The following is a 21,269-nucleotide window of genomic DNA, read 5'->3' as shown; positions in this document are numbered from 1 at the left end:
GTCATCAAACAGGAGCATCTGGTCTTGCTGAGAAACACATGGAGAGAAAAAACACCAGAAATGAGTAGTAGAGCAGGTAAAATAAATGAAGGGTAAATGAAGGACTGTGTGAAGGTATGAATAAGAACTCAGGCATATTTACAAGGTGTGTTGAGGTTGTAGTAACATATGGTGAAATTCCAGTCTTGGCCAGATGAGGGCAGATTGCACACAATTTATGAGATTAAAGGGACGGTTCATCCAAAAATTACAATTCTGACATCATTTACTCATCCTCTTGTCCTTTTGTAGGAGGCAGAACGTTTACACTGCTCTTTTTCATACAGTGGAATTGACGGTGTTGAGCCCTAAAAAGGCCACAGAAGTATTTATTAGGATGCATTATTCATTAAGTCTTTTAAAATGTGATTCACTGAAATCATTTCCAATATCTGAAAATCTTCTCATAAATAAAAGCTATTGTATGATATATATATATATATATATATATATATATATATATATATATATAGACAGACTACTTTTATGGTGATATGTCATTTTGCATTTTAAAAAAATGTGTCAGCGTCACATCCTTCAGAAATAATTCTAATATGCTGATTTACTGCTAAAGAGACATTTATGATTATTATCAATGCTGTAAATAGTTGTGCTGCTGTTTCATAATTTAGTTGAAACCGTGAACAATGTTTTTTTTTTTTTTTCAGTAAACTTTGATGAATATAAAGTTCAAAAGAACGGCACTGATTTGAAATATTTTGCAATGTCTTTACTGTTTACTGTTGATCAATTGAATGCATCCTTGCTGAATAAAATTAATTAAAAGAAAAAAAAAATTATCCAAAAAATGACACTAAACCACATTTCCCATATTAAAGCCCCTTTGTGACACATGGCATGTCTGGACTAAAGTTTATTTGGGATTTTACTAAGACTGTCATGCAGCCCATCCCATAGTGATCATAAAGCACCATGCCTTTATTCTGTCCCGACTCTCCTTCTTCCACAGCTCTGAAGTCAAAGCATCCCTGTCATCGTTTCTCCTGATGAAAGTATTACTCTATCGCTCTCTTATCTGATGTAACTCAGACAACCTGATTTCTGTGTGAGAACTCTCACCTGCTGCATTGAGCCGATACACACGAGCCTCGGGCGAGAAGACTTGATTTACGTCACATGTGATTACGGCTCTTCAGAGGTCTGAGGAACAGAACAGTGATTTTAAGAGACTTCTTTTTCGGTACATCACTCCTGAGAGGACAAGCAAAAGTTCAAAACCTTCAATATGATCACATATGATCTGTATCAGCTGAAATAACACACATCTACTGCAGCGAACAAAGTCATTCATCAAAGGTCTGCAGAATAACCCACCCTGAAAAAAGAACAGTAAGTTTCATATCATTTTGATATTTTTATCTTTCAAAATGTTGCAATCACACTAATTTGTGGAATTTTATCGAAACAGGAAGGAATGTTGGAGACGTGCTGATATTTTGTTAGGTTGCTTTTCCCTCCAAAATGATGTCACTTCCTGAAAGATGATGTTATTACAGTGATAGTTATGAAAAATATGAAAATTCGAATCGCTCTCATGTTACTGCAAACTTGTATGCATTTCTTTAGCGTAGCAGAAAAGATGTTGAAATGGCTTTCATTGCATTAAAAAAGACTACATTAAATTTTTTGTGTGTGTGTGTGTGTGTGTTTTCCAAAGAAAGACAGTAATACAGTAAGTCAAAACACAATTTTCTTTTCTTTTCTTTTTTTTAACTATCGCTTTAAGGAAATGGCTTTTGCTACTTACACTATAATATATAGCACATCCTAGGTGTGTGATTCTATATCGTTGCAAAAATAAACCGCTTGTCAAAAAAAATTGATTACACGCAGCTCTCTCTCTCTCTATACACATAGTAGGTTATACAACTTTCCTCGCATGCACTTGTGTGAAGCAATATATAGATATTAGCAAATCTCAAATGCTTATTTTTATGCAATAAAGATGGATAAGTGTGTCCAACTTTATTCACATGAATACAGCATACTTACATAGGACAATATATGTTATAGCAAATCTCAACTGCTTGTACTGTCGTCGTGAAATATAAACTATATTATAGTTTTATTAAAGTATATATAAACTATTATATTAAACTAAATGATCAACCAACTCTAAATCTGAGAAGTGCAACTATAAGACATGAAGATATTGAGATCATTATATTAAGATAAAAATTCTTTCTGATGCATTGTATATGTAAATTGTATATGTGTTAAATTAGAAATTGTATATGTAAAATTGTAAATTGTAAATTGTATATGTAAATAAATTAGAAAAATAGTGTTGCTCTTTTGTTTTTTTTTTCAATTAATGTAAATGTATTCCAAAAGACCTCCAAAATATAGGCTTGTAAATGAATATAATATGGGCACTTTCTGGTACACACACCCTATAGCATCCTGGTTCTGCCATTTACTGTATATAATTCAATACAAATGTCAATTACTTTTGTAACTGAAGTATATGCAAAATCTGTTACTTTAAAACTTTCGCTGACGTCACTTACCCAAACAGTATCTTTATATTTGTTCAAGTATGGCTACTGGGAACTCTATACAACACTGACTTAATACTCAAAACTTAATGGTTTCACACACTATTCCATATATAGTCTCTCATGGCCATGATAACGATGTAGTTTATAGACAAAGAAGCATCTTTTATTTCTTTTGTTAAATCATCTGGAGTGCTTCAACCTCGGTGAAGAAAAGAATCCTAAATATCACCTTCATCGTGGACAGAGGTCAACCAATCAATCATCGGAGAGCAGCGTGTGTACGAAGCCTCTGTATCACTAGGTCTCATCTGGACTCTAAATGTGATGGATGAGAAGAAAGGATGACTAGACAAGCACGTGAAATGGCATTTCACCTTCAAATCACTCGATTCAGGTAAGATTTTACCACTAAAGAGCAAACATGATTTCATTTTCAAAGTGTAGCAGCTTGAAAGGGGGCCTAACATGGAAAACTGGATTTTTCAAAGAAAAGACTTTGATGTACTTTGCATGCATTTGCAAAAATAAATAAATGTCACTGAGTCACGGCCATATGTTCATTAACAGATGACCAACCACATTTACATATCAACATGATTCAGTATTATGCAACTCACTGAAATATAGCCTAGATACCTTAAAGATGCAGTGATATTTTTCCATTACTATATCTCATCACTGTAATTTACAAATAAATAGAATAAAAATCAATAAATAAATTGATTTCTTGTCTGAAAACTGGAAGTATGGAGTGGCTTTACAGTGCAAACTAATGTCACAATTCAAGAAATCTTAATGGTCCTAAAATAGGCTTTATTTTCTCTATGAAAAATATAACTTCTCAATGCTTTGTTTTTGACTTTGGAGTGAAATACAACCCTGGCATATTGATGAGATTCATCTATGAGGAGTTTCTTAAAATCTCTCATGATGAGCAACAGGTTCTGCTGGGTTCTGCAGTAGCTCAAGCCTTTATGAAGTTATTGGATTTGAAGGCAGGGAGACGCTGCTCATGCCAAGTGCTTCTTACCCTTCATCCGTCATCTCCCGGGCCTTTTTATTCCTGACGATCAATTTCCTGAACAAGAGGCCAACAAGCTTTGATCAATACGTCACTGTTGTTTTTCTTCCCTCTTTATCTAAATCTGTGCCTCCATAAAAATGACAAGCCAAACTCTGGCTACTTTGTCTTAATTTTTACTGCACTAAATTGAGTTCTGCCACCCTTCCATCACAAATGAGAAGTGGCAGAATAAAGTAAAGACACAAGGAGAGAATGAATACCATGCTGGAAAATTCAGGCTTCTGAGAAAATATATGAATACTGTAATTAATGAAACAATACTCATTAACAAATCTCACCAGCAAAAGTATGTTGTGGGTGGTTGCCAATGCATTGCAATGTGTTTTACTATGGTCAAAGTTTAATACTTAGTATCAGAAGTGTGTTCAAATTTAAGTGACCGAGAAATGCCACTTAAATAAATTTTTAAACGCCCCCATAATGTAATATATTGGGGCAAAATACCCCTGTTTGAGTTTGTGTTTAATATTTACAAATATATGATATAAATAAGAACTATCACATGATCCAGAGTGCCGTTTTCTAGAAAATCAACACAGTTGCTTATGTGATATATGGATTATATAGATGATACAACAGTTCAATAAACAAGTAGACAGTATTTAGAGACTTACATTTTAGACACTATATCATGTTTTTGCTCCATTTTGCCAATGAAAATAGATCCAAACAAGCCATAACAGAACTGTTGCCCATCTCTGATCAAAACAAAGCAGAGTATTGTTCCTGAATGAATCAATGTTTTGAACGAATCAGAACGAATGAGTCAGTGATTCAAAGAATCGATCAATGAATCGCTTGAATAAATGATTCAGTGACAAAGACTTCCCGCCGCCACATAATAATGGCTTTATATGTTAAGGAGTTTAATTTCCTAACTATTCTAATTAATTACATTTTTAAACAAATGTATAAATTTAAATTTAAGAGTCTGACATAAAGAAATGATTCATTAAATAAGGTTACCCTTTTAAAAGGTAAAAAAAAAAAAAAAAAAAAAAATTAATTGAAGCTGAAAAAATAAATCCCCATAATGGGAAATTTAATTCATATCCTTAATCAGAAGGTGCTCCTAAATTACAAACACAACTCCTTCTTATTTTTATACAGTCTATGAGCTCCTTCTACAAAAAAAGATGTGAGAACCCATGCCATAACTCCCATATTAACAGCAGGCGTCTCATTATTACTGTGTGTACTTCAGTGCACACTATAGAGCACTTCTGACCTCTGGTGCATGTTCAGGGAATCACACTGCTGTGTTACATCATCACAAAAGTTTCAGTCCATTTCCATTTATTCCCTTTCCCAGTATTTGTCCGCACATTATTGTGTATTTCATAAACATCTTCCCTGAGCTTTTTTATACATTATTTTATTAATAGTCACTCCTGACTAATAATATATGCAACTCTATTTCATTGTTCTGTCATTGCTTCCCCACATGTCGTTTCAAACATGTCTGATTTTCTTTCCTTTGTGGGGAGTTGCTCTTTTCTATACAATAAAAGCAAACAGTGACTCCAAAAAAAGAACAAAAAGAACTTTAATTTTAAATTCAAAGAAAAATGCTACAATTAGTTTTTATCTTAATCAGTATTTTTGTCTTGTTTTACCGTACAAAATATTTTAAAAACCTTATATTTGTCTGTATCAACACGTAGTCATATTTTTCATTATTAGATATTAAGATTTTGTTAAATGTGTAATTTGTCATTTCATTGTTTTATAAACAGTAAAGGTATCAGATGATATCACAGAATTTTGATATATGGGAAGCTGATATGAGATACTCCTTCAAAGCTGACAATGAATTAAAAAAAAAATTTGCATTTTTAATAACTCATCACAGGACCATTGAAATACAACAATGAAGGAAAAAAATGACTAAAATAATGAAAATATGTCAAAGAAATGGTGACTCTAAGTACAATTAAATTACACACTTCACCTTACAACCACTTTTTTATATTTCATCATATTTTAAAACTACCCATGATTATCATATTCATTGACCATTTCAATTACAAGGTACTTCAAAGATTATATGCTCAATAAATTATCGTAAGGTCCGGAATTTTTTTTTTTTTTTTTTTGTTAAAGGTGAAACCCTCATATATATTTTCAACAGATCTACATCTAGATTCATTTTAACACACCAGACCAAGCAGAAGGTGATAAGAGTGACATTTATTGTGGTCGAGATGTTACAAACGACATTAATCTGACCAGATAACCTGGTGAACTCCAGTTCCATTCACATTACAACATGAAATTAATCTATATCCCAAACACGTTACTGCAAAATTTGATTTTTCACATTACTTTGCTCCACACAAATGAAAGGATTCAGCCATACCCTATACATGACTGAAACGTTCTTAAACTGAATGCACGTCTTGCATTTGATTTAGATGTTAAATAATAAATGTTTTGTTTCACTCACTGTTAGTTTCCTCCTCTCTTAAAGCTTCAGTGTATTACTGTTTCTGTGTTCCCTTGTACTGTAACACCTGACACACGTGGACACAGTCCTTCATGGAAACAACTACAAAAAGATATAAAGGGACAGTTTTGTCTTAAAAAGACTCTTACAGGTGGTTAAAGGGGTCATATCACACACAAAGTTCGATCTGAGCTCTACTTTTACTTTTTTGCACCAGAAACAATTTAAATTTTATTTTTATTAACATTTTGACCACAATTTTTTTTTTTATAGAATATCTATATTTGGTCAGTCATGTGGTAACTTATTAAGCAGTCTGACATTAGAAATAGTTAGCCCTACATTTAGGGCCCTATCATACACCCAGCGCAATGCGACGCAAGCGCAGCTCAAGTGTGTTTGCTAGTTTCAGTCTGGCGCCGTTCGCATTTTCCCGAAAATAGACTGCACCGTAGACCAACTCAGACCTGGTCTAAAGTCTAAAGTCAATGGCGTAATACTTTTTTGTTATTTAAAGAGCAAGATTGGTAGAAAATGCGCCCCTGGGCAGGTCTACAGTGCGCATTGACTTTGCTTATTACAGACAGGGATGCACATCACACAAACATGCCAAATAGTACAAACAAAAGAATATTATTGTGTAGGCTACATAAATATAAAAAAACAACGATGGGTAGTCATTGCATATTAGAATTAGGTTACCTATTTGCAATTCAGCCAATTACTACTTATAATGATGAATGAAATTGGCTAATTAATTGAACAATTGTGCCAATACACACACACATATACTGTATATTAACTGACTCATCGCGCGGAGCTTTGGTGGACGCCTGCTTGTCCCGTAGATGGACTGTTTGTCTGTCGTTAAAATAGCAAAGTGGATTTGGACACGCCCTGAGTGCACTTGTGCCGTGCACTGTACACTGAGTTTAGATCGTTAAAATAGTACCCTTTATATTCAAGTATTTGAATTGCATATACAGATTGGATTACACAGAATCTGATATAAACTAATAAACTTAATGTGATGAAATGTCATTAAGTTTATTACTGTCATAGAACATCAGGCTCTTTAATCTAAAAATATCAAGCACAGTTTGATTCTTTATGATATGACCCATATATGATTGGTGAGAGAGAAAGAGACACAGACAGACTGGTTTTGTGGTGAAACAGGACAAACACAGACAGAGGTAGAAGAGGCTGTTGTCCATGACAGGAGGAGAAAAGAGCAGTGATTGGGCTACAGTGATAGTGGCAGCAGCCTCAGCCAATCAGTGAGCTGCCAAATGTCACATGTCACAGTGTGCTGGGGGAGGAGGAGGCCAACCGTTTCCCTATGTAAATTCTGAGAAAGAAAGAAAGAAAGAAAGAAAGAAAGAAAGAAAGAAAGAAAGAAAGAAAAGAAAGAAAGAAAAAAGAATTAGTCATCTTTTAGAAACCTGTCTGACAGCATAAGAGGTTTTATTTATGCTCTTTTTTGGGTAACATTAATGCTTTTAATGAAAATGGAAATCAAAAATTAATTTTGTATAGCTCAATAAAACATTTTAGAGTGTCTAAACAGCACAAACTTTTCTCAATTGTCTGTAATTTATTGCAAACCAGGCATAGTGGCTGCGACAGGATCCCGGCCTTAAGCAGGGACACACAATATATACGAGTCATTCCTGTTATGCAGTGACTTTTATATCCCAATGATTTATTTAATCATATTAATCATAAGATACTGTGCAAAAACCCCTTAAGCTCCCGGGTCACTAGTACAGAACTCGATCTTGGAGGCAAAATAAAAAATACCACCTACTGTACCGAGCGTGGAAATATTACAATATTTAATACAATTAACGCAGCATACAATTTTTTTTTCATAACAATTATCATCATAATAAAAAGCATAAAATATGGCATCACTGTCCATTACTGTTCCTTCTTGTAATGGTTTTTGTGCTTGTTTCTTAATCTAGTTAATCCAAATGATTTATAACATCTTTATTTTTAATCAAATATAAATAAAAAATAATTGATTATGTCTGTCCTCTCTAATTTGTAATTATTTCTATAGCCATCTGAACAGATAATCGTTCTGCCACCATTATTAATTATGATAAGGAACCACATAGCTATTATTTGTGTCCCTCCCCCAAATGAAATCTGGATTATTATTATTATTTATTTATTTTTTAAATTTTTAAACAATATTATATAGGTGCAGTTCCACACATTATAAATGGGAAGCAGGACAATGACGGAAAGCTTGTCCACTGTTAACGAACCTGTTACCAGTGGTGTTCCACCCTGTTATGCTCCTTTCCACCCTGACAAGTCATAATCTTTCAAGCAATAAATGTTTGGCATACTCTTATTTTGTGAAGTGAGGAGCACTAACAGCATATGTATGTTTTTGAGCATTTTTTAAATTCTAATTTACAACCCTATTGGCAACCATTGGCACACAAACTTCCTGTTCTTAACAATTAAGACATTCTATTCATCAATAATTGTTTTGTTATTGTTTTTAAACTAAAAAAAAAAGAGGCATAAGGGATATATACTATCCAAGAAAAGCTCATTATTGTTTAATATTTATATTATTAATATGCTGTGATAACTATTTCCACCTAACAAGGTGGAATATTTTCATCGCCAGTGTCTGAACAATCTACCTATAATTATTATTTTTTGAGTCCCTGAGCTATTCCTAATAGTTAAACATGTCACTATTTTGGTAGAATGCAAAAAACATAAAAATCATGTAACTTTTTTTTTACAACACTTATAAAGCCAAAATGTTACCGCATACCAGGAATGACCCATTCACAATATGTACAGACTATTCATACAAAGATAAATCTCATTGACACATTTGATGAAAACTGACCCACATAATTCCTGTGCAGTCAGTGATATTAAAAATAAAATGTTAGATATGATGAAATATGACATAAGTCTCACCCCAGACCCAGTGTCAAAGCGTGTGAGGCAATCAGAGAGGGCAGGAGAATGAGGAACACGTCTGAGGAAAACAAACCCTTCTTCATCAGCTCAGTCTCCCTCACTCTCAGAGAGCTGGACTGCTTTGGGTGATGAAACACAAACCCCCTAAAGACAGAAAGAGAGAGGGTCTCTTCAGGGTCATTCAGCAATAATATATATATATATATATATATATATATATATATATATATATATATATATATATATATATATATATACAGGTGCATTTCAAAAACTTTGAATTTAATGGAAAAGGTCTTTATTTTTATTTGTAATTTAATTAAAAAAGTAAACTTTCTGTGGCGAGTGGGGCGGGGCCGAGAGGCGTGGGAACGAGGAGTGAGGCCAGGTGTAGTGACTGAAGATGAGCTGCACCTGCGCCCAACCGCCGGTATCGAGTCCCACGTAGGAGATGGAAGGATATAAAACTGGAGCGACTATAGTGAAGGACGAGAGAGGACCAGGCCTGGGACATTATTTTATGTTTGCTTTTTATTTTGAGCGCACCAGTCGTCCGTGAGGGGCTGGTGTGCTGTTTTGTGTTTATTTTTCAATTATTAAAATGTATTGATTGTGCGCCGCTTCCCGCCTCCTTCTTCCCGATGATTACAAAGGTCTTATCGTTACACGCCTTTTATTTCTGTCAGAGATTATCAAGTCACAAATGCATTTGTTTGTTCTGAAAACACTGTTGTTCTCACATTTTCCTCTACGAGCAGATTTAACCACTGATCAAATTATAAGAGCTGTTAACCCTCTTCACAGTAATTGGCTTAAAGAGAGACAAAGCTGGCTAGTCATGAAATATATTTACATAACAACACAGACAAAAACAATGGCACAGCAAAAGAAAAACACACACAAATAATAGAAAATTATTATTAATAGAAACAAAGATTAATTCTATATGTATCTAGTTACTTATTTTGTAATTAATATTCATTCATGTATTTTTATTTTATATATATATATATATATATATATATATATATATATATATATATATATATATATATATATATATACACACATATATACTTTTAATTTAATTGTCAATTATTTCATTTGATATAGGCTACAAGTGTATACTATGGATATATTATCAAATAAAAAAAATATAAATATATTAATACATAAATATATAGTAATAGTGAACATACATCTACACAATCACGGGTTATAACAAAGAAGCAGTGTAATGCAGTTGAATATGCAGTTGTCTTACCATGCAAAGCATCATCCGGTGATTGAGCCATGATGTGACAGAGGAGTTCAGGAGCAGATGCACTGACTTCAGCTCCTCTCGACTCTCTTTGTCCGTGTTTCACTGTCCTCTGTGTGTTTGAGGGGCTAATACTCACTAGTCACTGTTTCTTAGAGGACATTACCTGTTATTCCTCTAGGGGGCGCTCGGTGGTTCATGAAACCGTAAACTAAAAATCACACGTTTTTGAAGTTATTGAATTATTGTGTATCACTAGTATTTTCTTTTTTGGAAAGTTAAAATTATTAATATGATATAATACGAGAATGTGTTTTTGCAATTCTAAAATCCATTAGATATTTCAAATAATCATAAATTCAATTTATCAAATGCATGGTCTAATGGACACCCGAATTTTATTTAAAATAAACGCCCTAGAGGTGAAAAGAATAATAGTTATTTATCACCCACCGTTGCAGACCAATCAGAGACGACTTCTGGGCTTCTAAGCCCCGCCCTCTGGTTCACAGGTTTCAGAGCGGCTTTGCTTATTCTATTTTTATGATGAAAATTCAGTGTTCTCTCTTTCTCCCCACGTGTTTCAGCAGAGCTAAATATTGGGATTATTCCCTTCTTTTTCATAAATAGGCCAGATATGTGCCAAGTTTCATCCTAAGAACTTATTTTATAGTTTTAAATGACTCATGTCCAGATATGACACTTAATTTTTTTTGTATAAAATGATTTTAAAGAGTAAGTGTCTCATGACCAACAAAACATCAAAGCATGTGTTGTTTCCTATTTAAAGTCGCCAGACCTCAAATTAACTTTTAATAGTGTACAGATAATCTCTCCTACACATGCCTAATCCATCTAACAAAAGCCTAATTCACTAATTAAATAAAAGTACTGCCAGTATTTTTATTTATTTATTTATTTTTGGACATATAATATTGATAGGTGTTGCATTTCAATTGTGATCATTAGAATGCAGTTCAGTGCAATTAGTCGAGTTTACACACTCAAATCAAGGCTTTTACACAGCACTAATATATGTCACGAGAACACTTTATACATGGCCACCAGCCAGAACCTGTAAAAAATATAGATCCCCTCAAAAAGGATCTTCACCTGAAGAAAATCCTCTGAAGAACATCAGGATACAGTGGCAATGTTCCTGATATTTATCAAATGAAGATCAAGACAATCAGTCTTTCATGATCATAATGATTTTTATTAATCATCTTAAAAAATCAGTTATGACTTATGAATGATATTATGCATCTCTGACATCATCAGATTGTTGTTTAATACATGGCCATCAGAGTGAGACAAAGCCAGATGTAAAACACTTCAGGATGGACAGCACAACACACGATATGACATGACCTCAAGTACAGTTTTGCTTTATACATTGCCGGTATTAAACATTTACAGGATGCAATTTGTATAAAATATTATTTTAGATTTTTTTCTGCCAAATGCATAAATGTAAATCTTTTCCTGTTGAGAATCCTTTGTTAAACACTTTGATGGTCACTTCTCAGGTGTCTTTCTGTGTGATTACTGAAGGATGACAAGGAAACATCCCTCTGTCTATCTAAACAACACCTGCTCCATCAGGTGCCATTTGACCCTGGGGTTGTTCAATTAAATCATGTCGCTCTGCCCTCAAGGCAAAGCAGCTGGTGAAAGCTCATTTTGCAAAAAGCAATATTCTAATGAAAAGGCAACCATACCAAACATGGACTGTGTCAAGCAGAAAAAAAAATAATGAAACCTTCAGTGTTTTAATTTTTTTTTAAATGCTTTAATGGGTTAATGCAAATGATAGAGAAAACATTAAGGGACATTATGACATTACATGAACAGTGTATAAATAATGGTGTGTGTGTGTGTGTGTGTGTGTGTGTGTGTGTGTGTGTGTGTGTGTGTGTGTGTGTGTGTGTGTGGTGTGTGTGTGTGTGTGTGTGTGTGTGTGTGTGTGTGTGTGTGTGTGTGTGTGTGTGTGTGTGTGTGTTTTGAGAGGTTTTGAGAATGTTATTAAACATTCTGCAGAGTTTAGCTCCAACCCTGATTTAACACACCTGAGTAAGCTGATCAAGGTCTCCAGAATCATTAGAAAATCACAGGTAAATTGGTTTGATCAGGGTTAAAGATCTGCAAGCTCTAAACTCTGCAGGGTAAGATTTGAAGAACCCGCCTTAAAGGGATAGTTCACCCAAAAATGAAAATTACCCCACTCACCACAAAATCATCCTAGGTGTATATGACTTTCTTCTTTCAGACGAATACAATCTGAGTTTTATTACAAGTCTCATCCAGGCTTTATTATGGCAGTGAATGGTCATCAAGACTTTGAAGCAAAATAAAGCACTAACCTAACCCTAACCCTAACCCATCCACCATAAAAAGTGTCCTAAACGGCTCCAAGGGGTTAATGAAGGCCTACTGAAGTGAATTGAAGTGTTTGTTTAAAAAAAAAACTCCATATTTAAAACTTTATAAATCGTAATCTCTAGTTTCTAGTAATCTCTAGAATGTGCATATGTCATATGCACATTCACCAGAGGGTTGCGTTCCAGCGGATGAAGCAGGGCATCATGTCCAGTGAGAAATGACGTAAAGTACTTCGGAAGTATCTCAATATAAGCCAAGAGGAGACTGGTTTTCCTTTGTTGTAAACAAAGGTTTCTCACCAGAGCTGATGCTAAGCATATGTCCCACATCATCCGCTGGAACGCCGATGACAGTTGGAGGAAGCTAGAGATTACGGTTTATTAAGTTTTATATATGGTTAAATGATTTGATTCACTTCAGAAGATCTCGATGAACCCCCTCGAGCTGTGTGGAGCACTTTTTATGATGTAAGCCATAAACACCTAGGATGGCTTGTGGCTGAATAAGTCATTTTTGGATTAACTTTCCCTTTAAGGTCTATAACATTAGAAATACTAGCAATACAAAGTTCCAAACATTGTCCAGAGTAGTATAACTAGAAGAGGGAGTAATATATCTAAAACAGTATCATGAAAGAGTATGAAATATTGGGACACTTGTTGATGGGAGTTCTGTGCCCCCATGACACCCCTGATGTCCCATAACACATTTCACATCCTAACTCAGCCTGTGTACTGGACTGAAGTGTTTCCCAGGAGCATGGGGACATTCTTGTGGTTTTCAGCAACAGGCATTGCTAAACAAGCTATCCAGTGTCATGTGACCCCGCTGGCATGAACACGCTGGGATAACAAGAGGCCCCTGACTCCACCGCGGGATTGAGACCCAACACTATATATAGCACAAATGAGGGCTGAAGGTACATCTCCAAAAACACCAGCTCTCTGGCATGAAGATCAAGGGGGTCGAGGAAGAAAGAAAAAGAATTGAGGGGAGATAGCTTCAAATTCAGTATAATGCTTCTCGTTTCTCACTTTTGTTAGTTTGTCTTATATAAGTTTAAGACTAATAAGTGAAATTCATTTTACTTCCATATCCATAATAATGTATTGAAGTTGCTTGAGGTGCGAAACATGCTTTCGCTGCCAATATGTTGCATTATTATTATTATTATTATTATTATTGTAGTTGTTAATGTTGTACTTGTTACACACAGTTGTGGAAGAATCGTGCAGTGGGCTTTGTGGTGCAAAAATGCTATATTTCAGTTTTGTATGAATGGTGTTTTGTGCTTTTTTAAAATGAAGTTTATAATCAGAACAACATTATATCCAAATTAGTGTCATTTTTCATTTGTAAAACATCCGATGACACATAAACATATCCTCAGACTAGCCTACATGAATAAACTGAGAAACATATAGAATCAGGGTTTTTTTTTTTTCTAAGCACCAACAATAATAATATTTACATTTTCCATAATTATTATTATTTATTTTTTTACTTTTTTACCGATTTTATAAGAGCTGTTAAGACTGTAAACAGTGTGATGTGTTGAAATGATAAGGTCATTATTAATCATTTTTACAGTGAAATTCAACCCTGAAGCCATTGTAGCTGTACATTTCAACACAGGATTGCCACAAAAAGAATTAGAAAAAGAACAGACATGCATGTGTTACAAAATTATTTACATATTCAGTACGTGCATGGATGAGTAATATTTGGTGGTTTAAAAGTGTATATTTTGAATTTGTCTGTAAAAATGTCTTGACAAAAATAGCATATCTTTTCAAGCCCCATCATCTACCTCTCTCTTCTATAAGCATGAGCTGGACTGCAGATGGAGGAGAGCTGATGTCCTGTGCTGGATCTGTCCTGCTCTTGGTTTCATAACTAAAATCTCTGTTCAGTTCAACAGACAGAGCGACCCAGTGCACGACCTTCACCCAGAGCACAGCACGACAAAATACTGTCATCTTACACGTCTTTCTAAACAAACAGAAACACAAAGAGTCAACTCAGAGAAAGAGTAACATTACGGGCGCATTCATTTTATTTGTACATTTTATTAATCAATTTACACGTCCTCAGTCATCAGAATTACACTGAATGTAACCGATTTGACCTCTTTTGTTGTAAAATGAAGCTGTCGTTATTTCATTATAAAGCTCATTATGATTCTGATTTCACAATGTAGATCATGACTTTTTTGAGAAACAAAAAAAAATATTTTTCTCCTTGACATAATATTTAAGGAAGGGAAATCAAGAATGTTCGAAAAAAATATATTTAAATAAATATATTATAATAAATACATAATTAGCATTCAATATAAATTAAATATATAAATATACAACCCCAATTCCAGAAAAGTTGGGATATTTTATAAAAAGTAAAGTGTCTGTGGTTTGTTAACTGTCCTTAACCTTTATTTAATTGACAAAGGTACAACTGAAACATTCCCAATGTTTTCACTTAACAACTTTTCATTTTGATGGCTACACAAAAGTTGGGACCGAGGCATAATAAAAGTGAAAAGCTTAAAGAATATCCAAGTTAAACTGTTTGAAACGGTCCACAATAAGCAGGTGAACTGGTAAATGTGAGGGTGTCATGGTTGGGTTTATACGGAGCATCCTGTCCTGATCATGGCTCACCACTTTGTGCCAAATTTCATGAGAGAGATGTCAGACAAATCAAAAATCACATTTTTTGAAAAAGATTCAGAGAATCCAGACAAATCTGAGTCTGTGTAGGGCAATGTAGGAAAGCTTAGATGAATATGCCTGACCTTTGAGCCCTCAAATGGCATTGCATAAGAAACCTTCATGCTGTGGTGTTAAATATAGCCACATGGGCTCAGTAGTATTTCAGTCTGCAGCTGCATCAAGAAATGCAACTTGAATCTCTGTTACTCTAGGAGAAATCTATACATCAATTCTATGCAGTGATGCTGCGGGGTTCTCTGGGCCCAAGCTCACCTTAGACAGTAAAAAAGACAGTGGAAATGTGTGCTGTGGTCAGATGAGTGCACATTTCAACTTGTTTTTGGGGAAAACAGACATCACATTGTAAGTCCTAAAGACAAAAGGCAACATCCTTACTTCAATCAGTGAGAGATGCGAAAGCAAACATCTGTCATGGAATATGAGTTCATCGGTGCAAACGGCATGGGTGACTGGCATATGTGCGACGGTCCCATTGATGTGGAGGCATATACTGTATCAGGATTGTACAGAGACATATACTACCATCAAGATGACATCATTCATGGGAAGTGCATGGATATTTGATGAAGACAATACAACAGTGTGGTTTCGTAGACACGTGTGGATGGGACTGAGTGGCCAGCAAATCTGTCTCCTATTGAAAATGTATGACCAGCCATGAAAACGAGAACAATGACTATGGACTGCTGAGCATCTAAAGTCTTGTATCAAGTGAAACTGCTTGGACAAAAAGTTTTTTTGCAAAACTAAAAATTAGCATACTTAATTCCCAGATTATTAAAATATGTCATTAAAAGAAAAGGTGACACGGTGGTAAAATTGCATTTGTCCCAACTTTTTTTGGAGTGTATTTATAAAATAATATTAAGTTGGCCAGTGAAGGCATGAATTATTATTATTATTATTATTTTTTTTTACTTTAGTCAATTAAATAAAGGTTAAAGGGAATTAACAAAAACATATTATTGATTTTTGAACTTTTCTGGAATTGGGGTTGTATATAATAAAAATTAAATAACATATTCAGCCACAAACTGCATTTTTAAGAGATCTTTGTAAGAGATCCGATATGATTATATAAGACATGCGAGTGGTACCTTGCTGAAATGCACAGCGCAGAAGATGGTGATGATGAGGATGCCGATGATGATGGAGGCGATGGACACATAGAGCGCCATCTTCCCTAAACGCCTCGAACCCTCATAATCTCCCTGATCATAACTGTTTCTGGACTGTAAAAGACAGAAGGTACATACAAATTAACATATATACATACACAAGACCACAAACTCTCTCTCTCTCTGTGTGTGTGTGTTCATCCAGTCAAACTAATAACGGCAATCAAACCAATGATTTTTCTAGGTGATGATATTCTGGACTCTAGCTATTAATTCATTCATTCATAGGCCTGTTTTATCATCTGCTAGGTTCTAGTTATTCTAACCGTTATTCTGATTATTAAGTTGAACAGGTAACAAACATGCATGACTCTTCAACAAACAACAGCAGGAATCATGCCCATAACATAAAGATAAAGAGATAATGAGTTAAGCATTTCAGTTTAATAGTCTTAAAGGTGAAGAATGCATTATTGAACACTGTTGGCTGAAATAGGTACTGCAGTCCAAATTCAAAATAGCAGAAAGAGTTGTTTCTACATCCCCCTCCTCCTCCTCAGACTGGACACTCATGCAGGTTGCCAGATTGAGGACACGCAACAGGAACGAGTGTTATCTGGCAACCCGGGGTGTCGAAATGCTATTGGGAAAACTGTCAGTGGGCGAAATCATAAAGACCAAAACAAAAACAGACGATCCGACACTGTACATACATTTCACAAGTGTAGCATTGTTTTCTCAGAGAAACAAGAATGTGAACTTAGCATGTTTTCTAAACATGTGTAAACATATTAAGGTATTTTTTATGCTTTATAGTACAGTCCCCCCAAAAAATTTCAGCACCTTAAAGTATGATCAGTTATGATAGTGATGATACCTGACGTCTTGTCATCAATATAAGCCCTTGCTTTCATGCAGACATTAATATAAAGGCAGATAAAATTAGAAGCAGTTTCCAGTTTTAGTAAACGTAGTCCAGATTGTTAACTCACCATGACGGAGAACACCAGGGCTAAAATGTTGATGGGGTAGGCTGGACAGAAGCAGGTGAGGATGGTCAGGAGCAGGTAGTTTCGTAGAGGAGGTCGTGGGGTGGTAGGACCGAACCAGCTGTGATACAAATCCATGCTCCCGTTCAGAGAGCCCTTCACATCTGTCTGCGAGCTGCCCGTCGCCATGATGGCAGGCACACACTCCAAAAACAGACAAATGTCTGAGAGTGGAGATAAATGAGTAGAAAGAGATGAATAAATCCAGCAGGGTTCAGTGGGAGCTGTGCAGGCTGTCAGGAAACAAGATGAAATGAAGAGTATTTTGGGGGAGGGTGTTTGAGCAAGAAGGACCCGTGAGTAACGGGATCAGGGAGATGAGGTACTTTCTCATGGACAGATTCCTGGTCGCCAAAGTTTTAAGTGTGTGTGTGTGATTCTCTGATTTTACATATCTCTCTTAAATTTGGCAGATAGAAAACTGTAAAATGACACCAGGATGGTCCGAGAAATCTAGACTAATAATAATCAAATGCAGAAATGCTGAGAAACTCTGTAAGTGTGTGTGTGTGTGTGTGTGTGTGTGTGTGTGTGTGTGTGTGTGTGTGTGTGTGTTTGTGGTTTGACATGGGGCCGTTGGGTGGTATTGGGGTCACAGGGTATCAGGTGCCTGTTATTGGATATAGATGAACATAACAGAGTAAGAGGGGGCAGATGAACCACGACTGTTCCCATGTCTCGAAGTGTTGGATGGTTGGGCATCAGATTTTGGATGTCTTTTCATTTGTTTGTTTACTTGGTGCCCTGGAATTATGTTAGCTTCATAAACAATGGTCATTAAATGGTTAAATGTTGCAAACCAGCTGAGAAATGTATAAACACACCAGACACATTTTAGGTAACATGTTAGAGGACATTTGGCAATGTAAAATATATAGTAATATTTCTATTTTTCATGAAAATATACATAAATATACAACACTGCACTATAAAGCTTATCTTTTATTTTACACACTGGAGATATTGAATATTCAAAACAAATGTTAAAGAAGGTTATAATTTATAGACTACAAGTCAAAGGTTTGGACATTATCTATCTATCTATCTATCTATCTATCTATCTATCTATCTATCTGTATATCATTATTCTAGTATTGCTGAGGTACTATTATGTTTTTTAAGCTTTTATTTTGAAATGTTCTGCTTTCATTAGAATTTTAGTTAAGTATTTTATTTTACTTAAGTTAACAATTATTTGATGATGGTCTGCTGGTCTGTTAATATTGAAACCTTAGTATATTTTTAAATATTTAATATAAAATAAAAGCAGATTTTTCTTAATTCCTTCATTTTGATGATTTTATTCTGAAACAATTATGTATTTGTGTGTTTTATTTTAAGATTTTTTTATATAATCTTTGAAAAGTACTCTGATATTTGTCTTTTTTTTCTAGAATTTTACAATCTATTTTTATGAAACGTGTCAGTCATCAGGATTTACAATACTACACAATCAAATTTCACATTCTTTTTTCCACTGTACAATGGCATATTTTAGAGATTGCATTTACTACTCAAATGTATATTATAAAGTATGTAATTTATAAGAGTGCAATCCATTTTGCATATGGCCGAAACATGACAATCTCTGTTAACACCCTACAATTGCAAACCACAAAGAAACCACAAAGAAAAACATGAACACAGAGGCCATCAAATGGAATGGTTTAAAATAATTTATTAGGTTCTTTTAACTTGAAAATTTCCAGAGGTGAAAATAAAATAAAAAATACAGTAAAGGGACAGCGAAGCAGCTTATTTGAGCATCAGGTCACAGTGTTGACGTGCAGCTCCACAGCAACGGGACGGAGCGCCGTCCACTGATGCTTTCCAGTTCCGCCGCTGATCCCCTTCAACAAATCATCCAAACAAACAGCTAACATATACGGTAAAAATCAGAGAAACTTTCAAGGGGTTAAAACGGATCTTGAAAAATATAGCTTTTTTTCTTCTTCTAGAAAATAATTCTTAATGCCACATAATCGCCGTCGTATTCGTACCACCGTTAACGGCATTCATTATTACTTGAGTTTAAAATTAACTTATTGCTTTTCGTTGGTTAAATAGTTACAGTGTGTGCCGTGCAGTAGTTTTGTGAGGCGTCCCGTCAGCTGGAGATTCGGTCGTCACGTGACCACTGCTCCAAAGAGAGGCTACACGTGTCAAATGGAAGACTGAAAATCTATGCAATTAAGTAGAAATCAAACAGATGCAATGTTGCTGAAATGAAAAAAGAACAACTAAAAAATCACTCTGGATGTCTATTATTAGTCAAGCGTAACAATTTCCCCAGAAGGCCTCCATTAGAGCTGTGATTTCAGAGACGCTCCTCTCCATTGCTGGCAGAGACGAGACAGTTTCAAAGGTGGCAGTTGAATGCATGTAAACTAGCTATGTGTACGTCCATACTTCAGTCTAACTTACACTCACACACGCACATCTCTCACACGCTCACGACTCCTTTGCTTTGTAAATTTGTCCTTCATTTCTTCAAAAAAAACAGCGTTGTACCATCAAAAATGAACAGAAAAAGGAAAAAGGGAACAATTTACAATAGAAATACACTGCGCAATTTTTTTTATATATATAATATATATTTCCAAAAACAGCATGAAGAGAAGCCCAGCAGCCGTGCTCTTCGAAAATGAGGCGGATCAAGACCGCGTTTCCGTTTCCCAAAAGTGGGACCAAATCATTTGCTCTAATGGAAAACGCAACCTGGTTTTTCAGCGATGTGGTGTGACGCCTCATAAGTGACAGCAAACATCAAACAACGTGGTTTCTAACTGGTTTCAAATTCACGAGCGTGAGGATTCATACAAAACCGAAGTGACCAAAAGGTCCGTTTGATTCAGAGAATTTAGGATCAAAACTTTGATCTTAGTATAAATGGAGTCAAAAACGAGAAAAGCACAACCCAGACCCACATCGGTCCAACTTGGTCATGAAACTAGTCTCAGAAATGCAAGACTGAATGTGAAGAAAGACGTTTGCATGTTAAGAACCATAAAGGACCCTCAGCCCTCCCACAAACCCCGGTCCATCATTCGATCTGAACCCTTGAATCCTCCCAAAATCCATGCATATATACAGTATCTACAAAAAGAATCTGAACAATGAGCCTCAACATGAGCAGAACGGAGTTCTGTGTAAAAACGTGTCAAATATTCTTACATCTGAAACTGAAGAATGCAGATTCACGCAGAAAAGTCATGAATGAGGCCCATTGTTTCTTATGTAAAACCAAATTTACGGGAAAAATAACAGATTCAGCTTAAGAATGTTCGTTATAACATTACAAATGCTGTGTAAAAACTACCAAAATATACATTTTTGTCCAGTCGTTTTGCTTTGTTTTTCACAAATTTGATTCATTCTCACGTATTTGTTCGCTGTTGTTTTGGATTCGCTTGAATCCAAACAAATCCTGGACTTTTTTTCCAGTTTCGTGCCCCTTCTTTCTCTTTCTCTCTCACTGTCTTCTCGTCATCATCCGTTACAGCATGAGTACAGTAAAAACATAAAAACACAGTCCGCAAAAATACGTAACAAATGCAGAAAAACTGTCGAAATTCAAACGAAATTCCTTGCGTTTCCGCACGTACAATCAAACAAAATTGTTTTGACAATGTTTTTTTCTTCATTTTTTTTTTCTTTCGGAAGACAGACCCGCAG

At 35.1% G+C, this 21,269-nt stretch overlaps 1 protein-coding gene and 1 long non-coding RNA gene across 3 annotated transcripts; both read right to left on the bottom strand.

The window, feature by feature from the left end:
• Positions 1-291: 291 nt before the first annotated feature.
• LOC113069059 (uncharacterized) lies at positions 292-10,574 on the bottom strand. The gene is made up of 6 exons (XR_003279653.1): positions 10,317-10,574; positions 9,050-9,196; positions 6,092-7,442; positions 2,791-2,876; positions 1,120-1,200; positions 292-347 (listed from the first exon to the last, which is right to left on the bottom strand). It is a non-coding gene; the product is annotated as an uncharacterized LOC113069059 (long non-coding RNA).
• Positions 10,575-12,082: 1,508 nt separating this feature from the next.
• On the bottom strand, positions 12,083-18,112 carry LOC113073212 (transmembrane protein 233-like). Of its 2 annotated transcripts, none has more exons than XM_026246104.1 (3): positions 17,538-18,106; positions 16,525-16,659; positions 12,083-14,687 (listed from the first exon to the last, which is right to left on the bottom strand). In XM_026246104.1, the coding sequence occupies exons 1-3, from the start codon at positions 17,721-17,723 to the stop codon at positions 14,676-14,678; spliced, it is 333 nt and encodes a 110-aa protein (XP_026101889.1). In that variant the 5' UTR covers positions 17,724-18,106; the 3' UTR covers positions 12,083-14,675. The 2 variants fall into 2 exon arrangements, with proteins under 2 accessions (XP_026101889.1, XP_026101882.1); XM_026246097.1 differs by lacking the exon at positions 12,083-14,687 and adding an exon at positions 15,018-15,917 and having other exon boundaries at positions 17,538-18,112.
• Between the last annotated feature and the right edge of the window lie 3,157 nt (positions 18,113-21,269).

Source organism: Carassius auratus, chromosome 5, assembly GCF_003368295.1.
Source record: "Carassius auratus strain Wakin chromosome 5, ASM336829v1, whole genome shotgun sequence".
Classification (NCBI taxonomy): Eukaryota; Metazoa; Chordata; class Actinopteri; order Cypriniformes; family Cyprinidae; genus Carassius; species Carassius auratus.
Note: the sequence above shows the minus strand (reverse complement) of the source record. Positions and strands in the feature narration are given on the sequence as shown.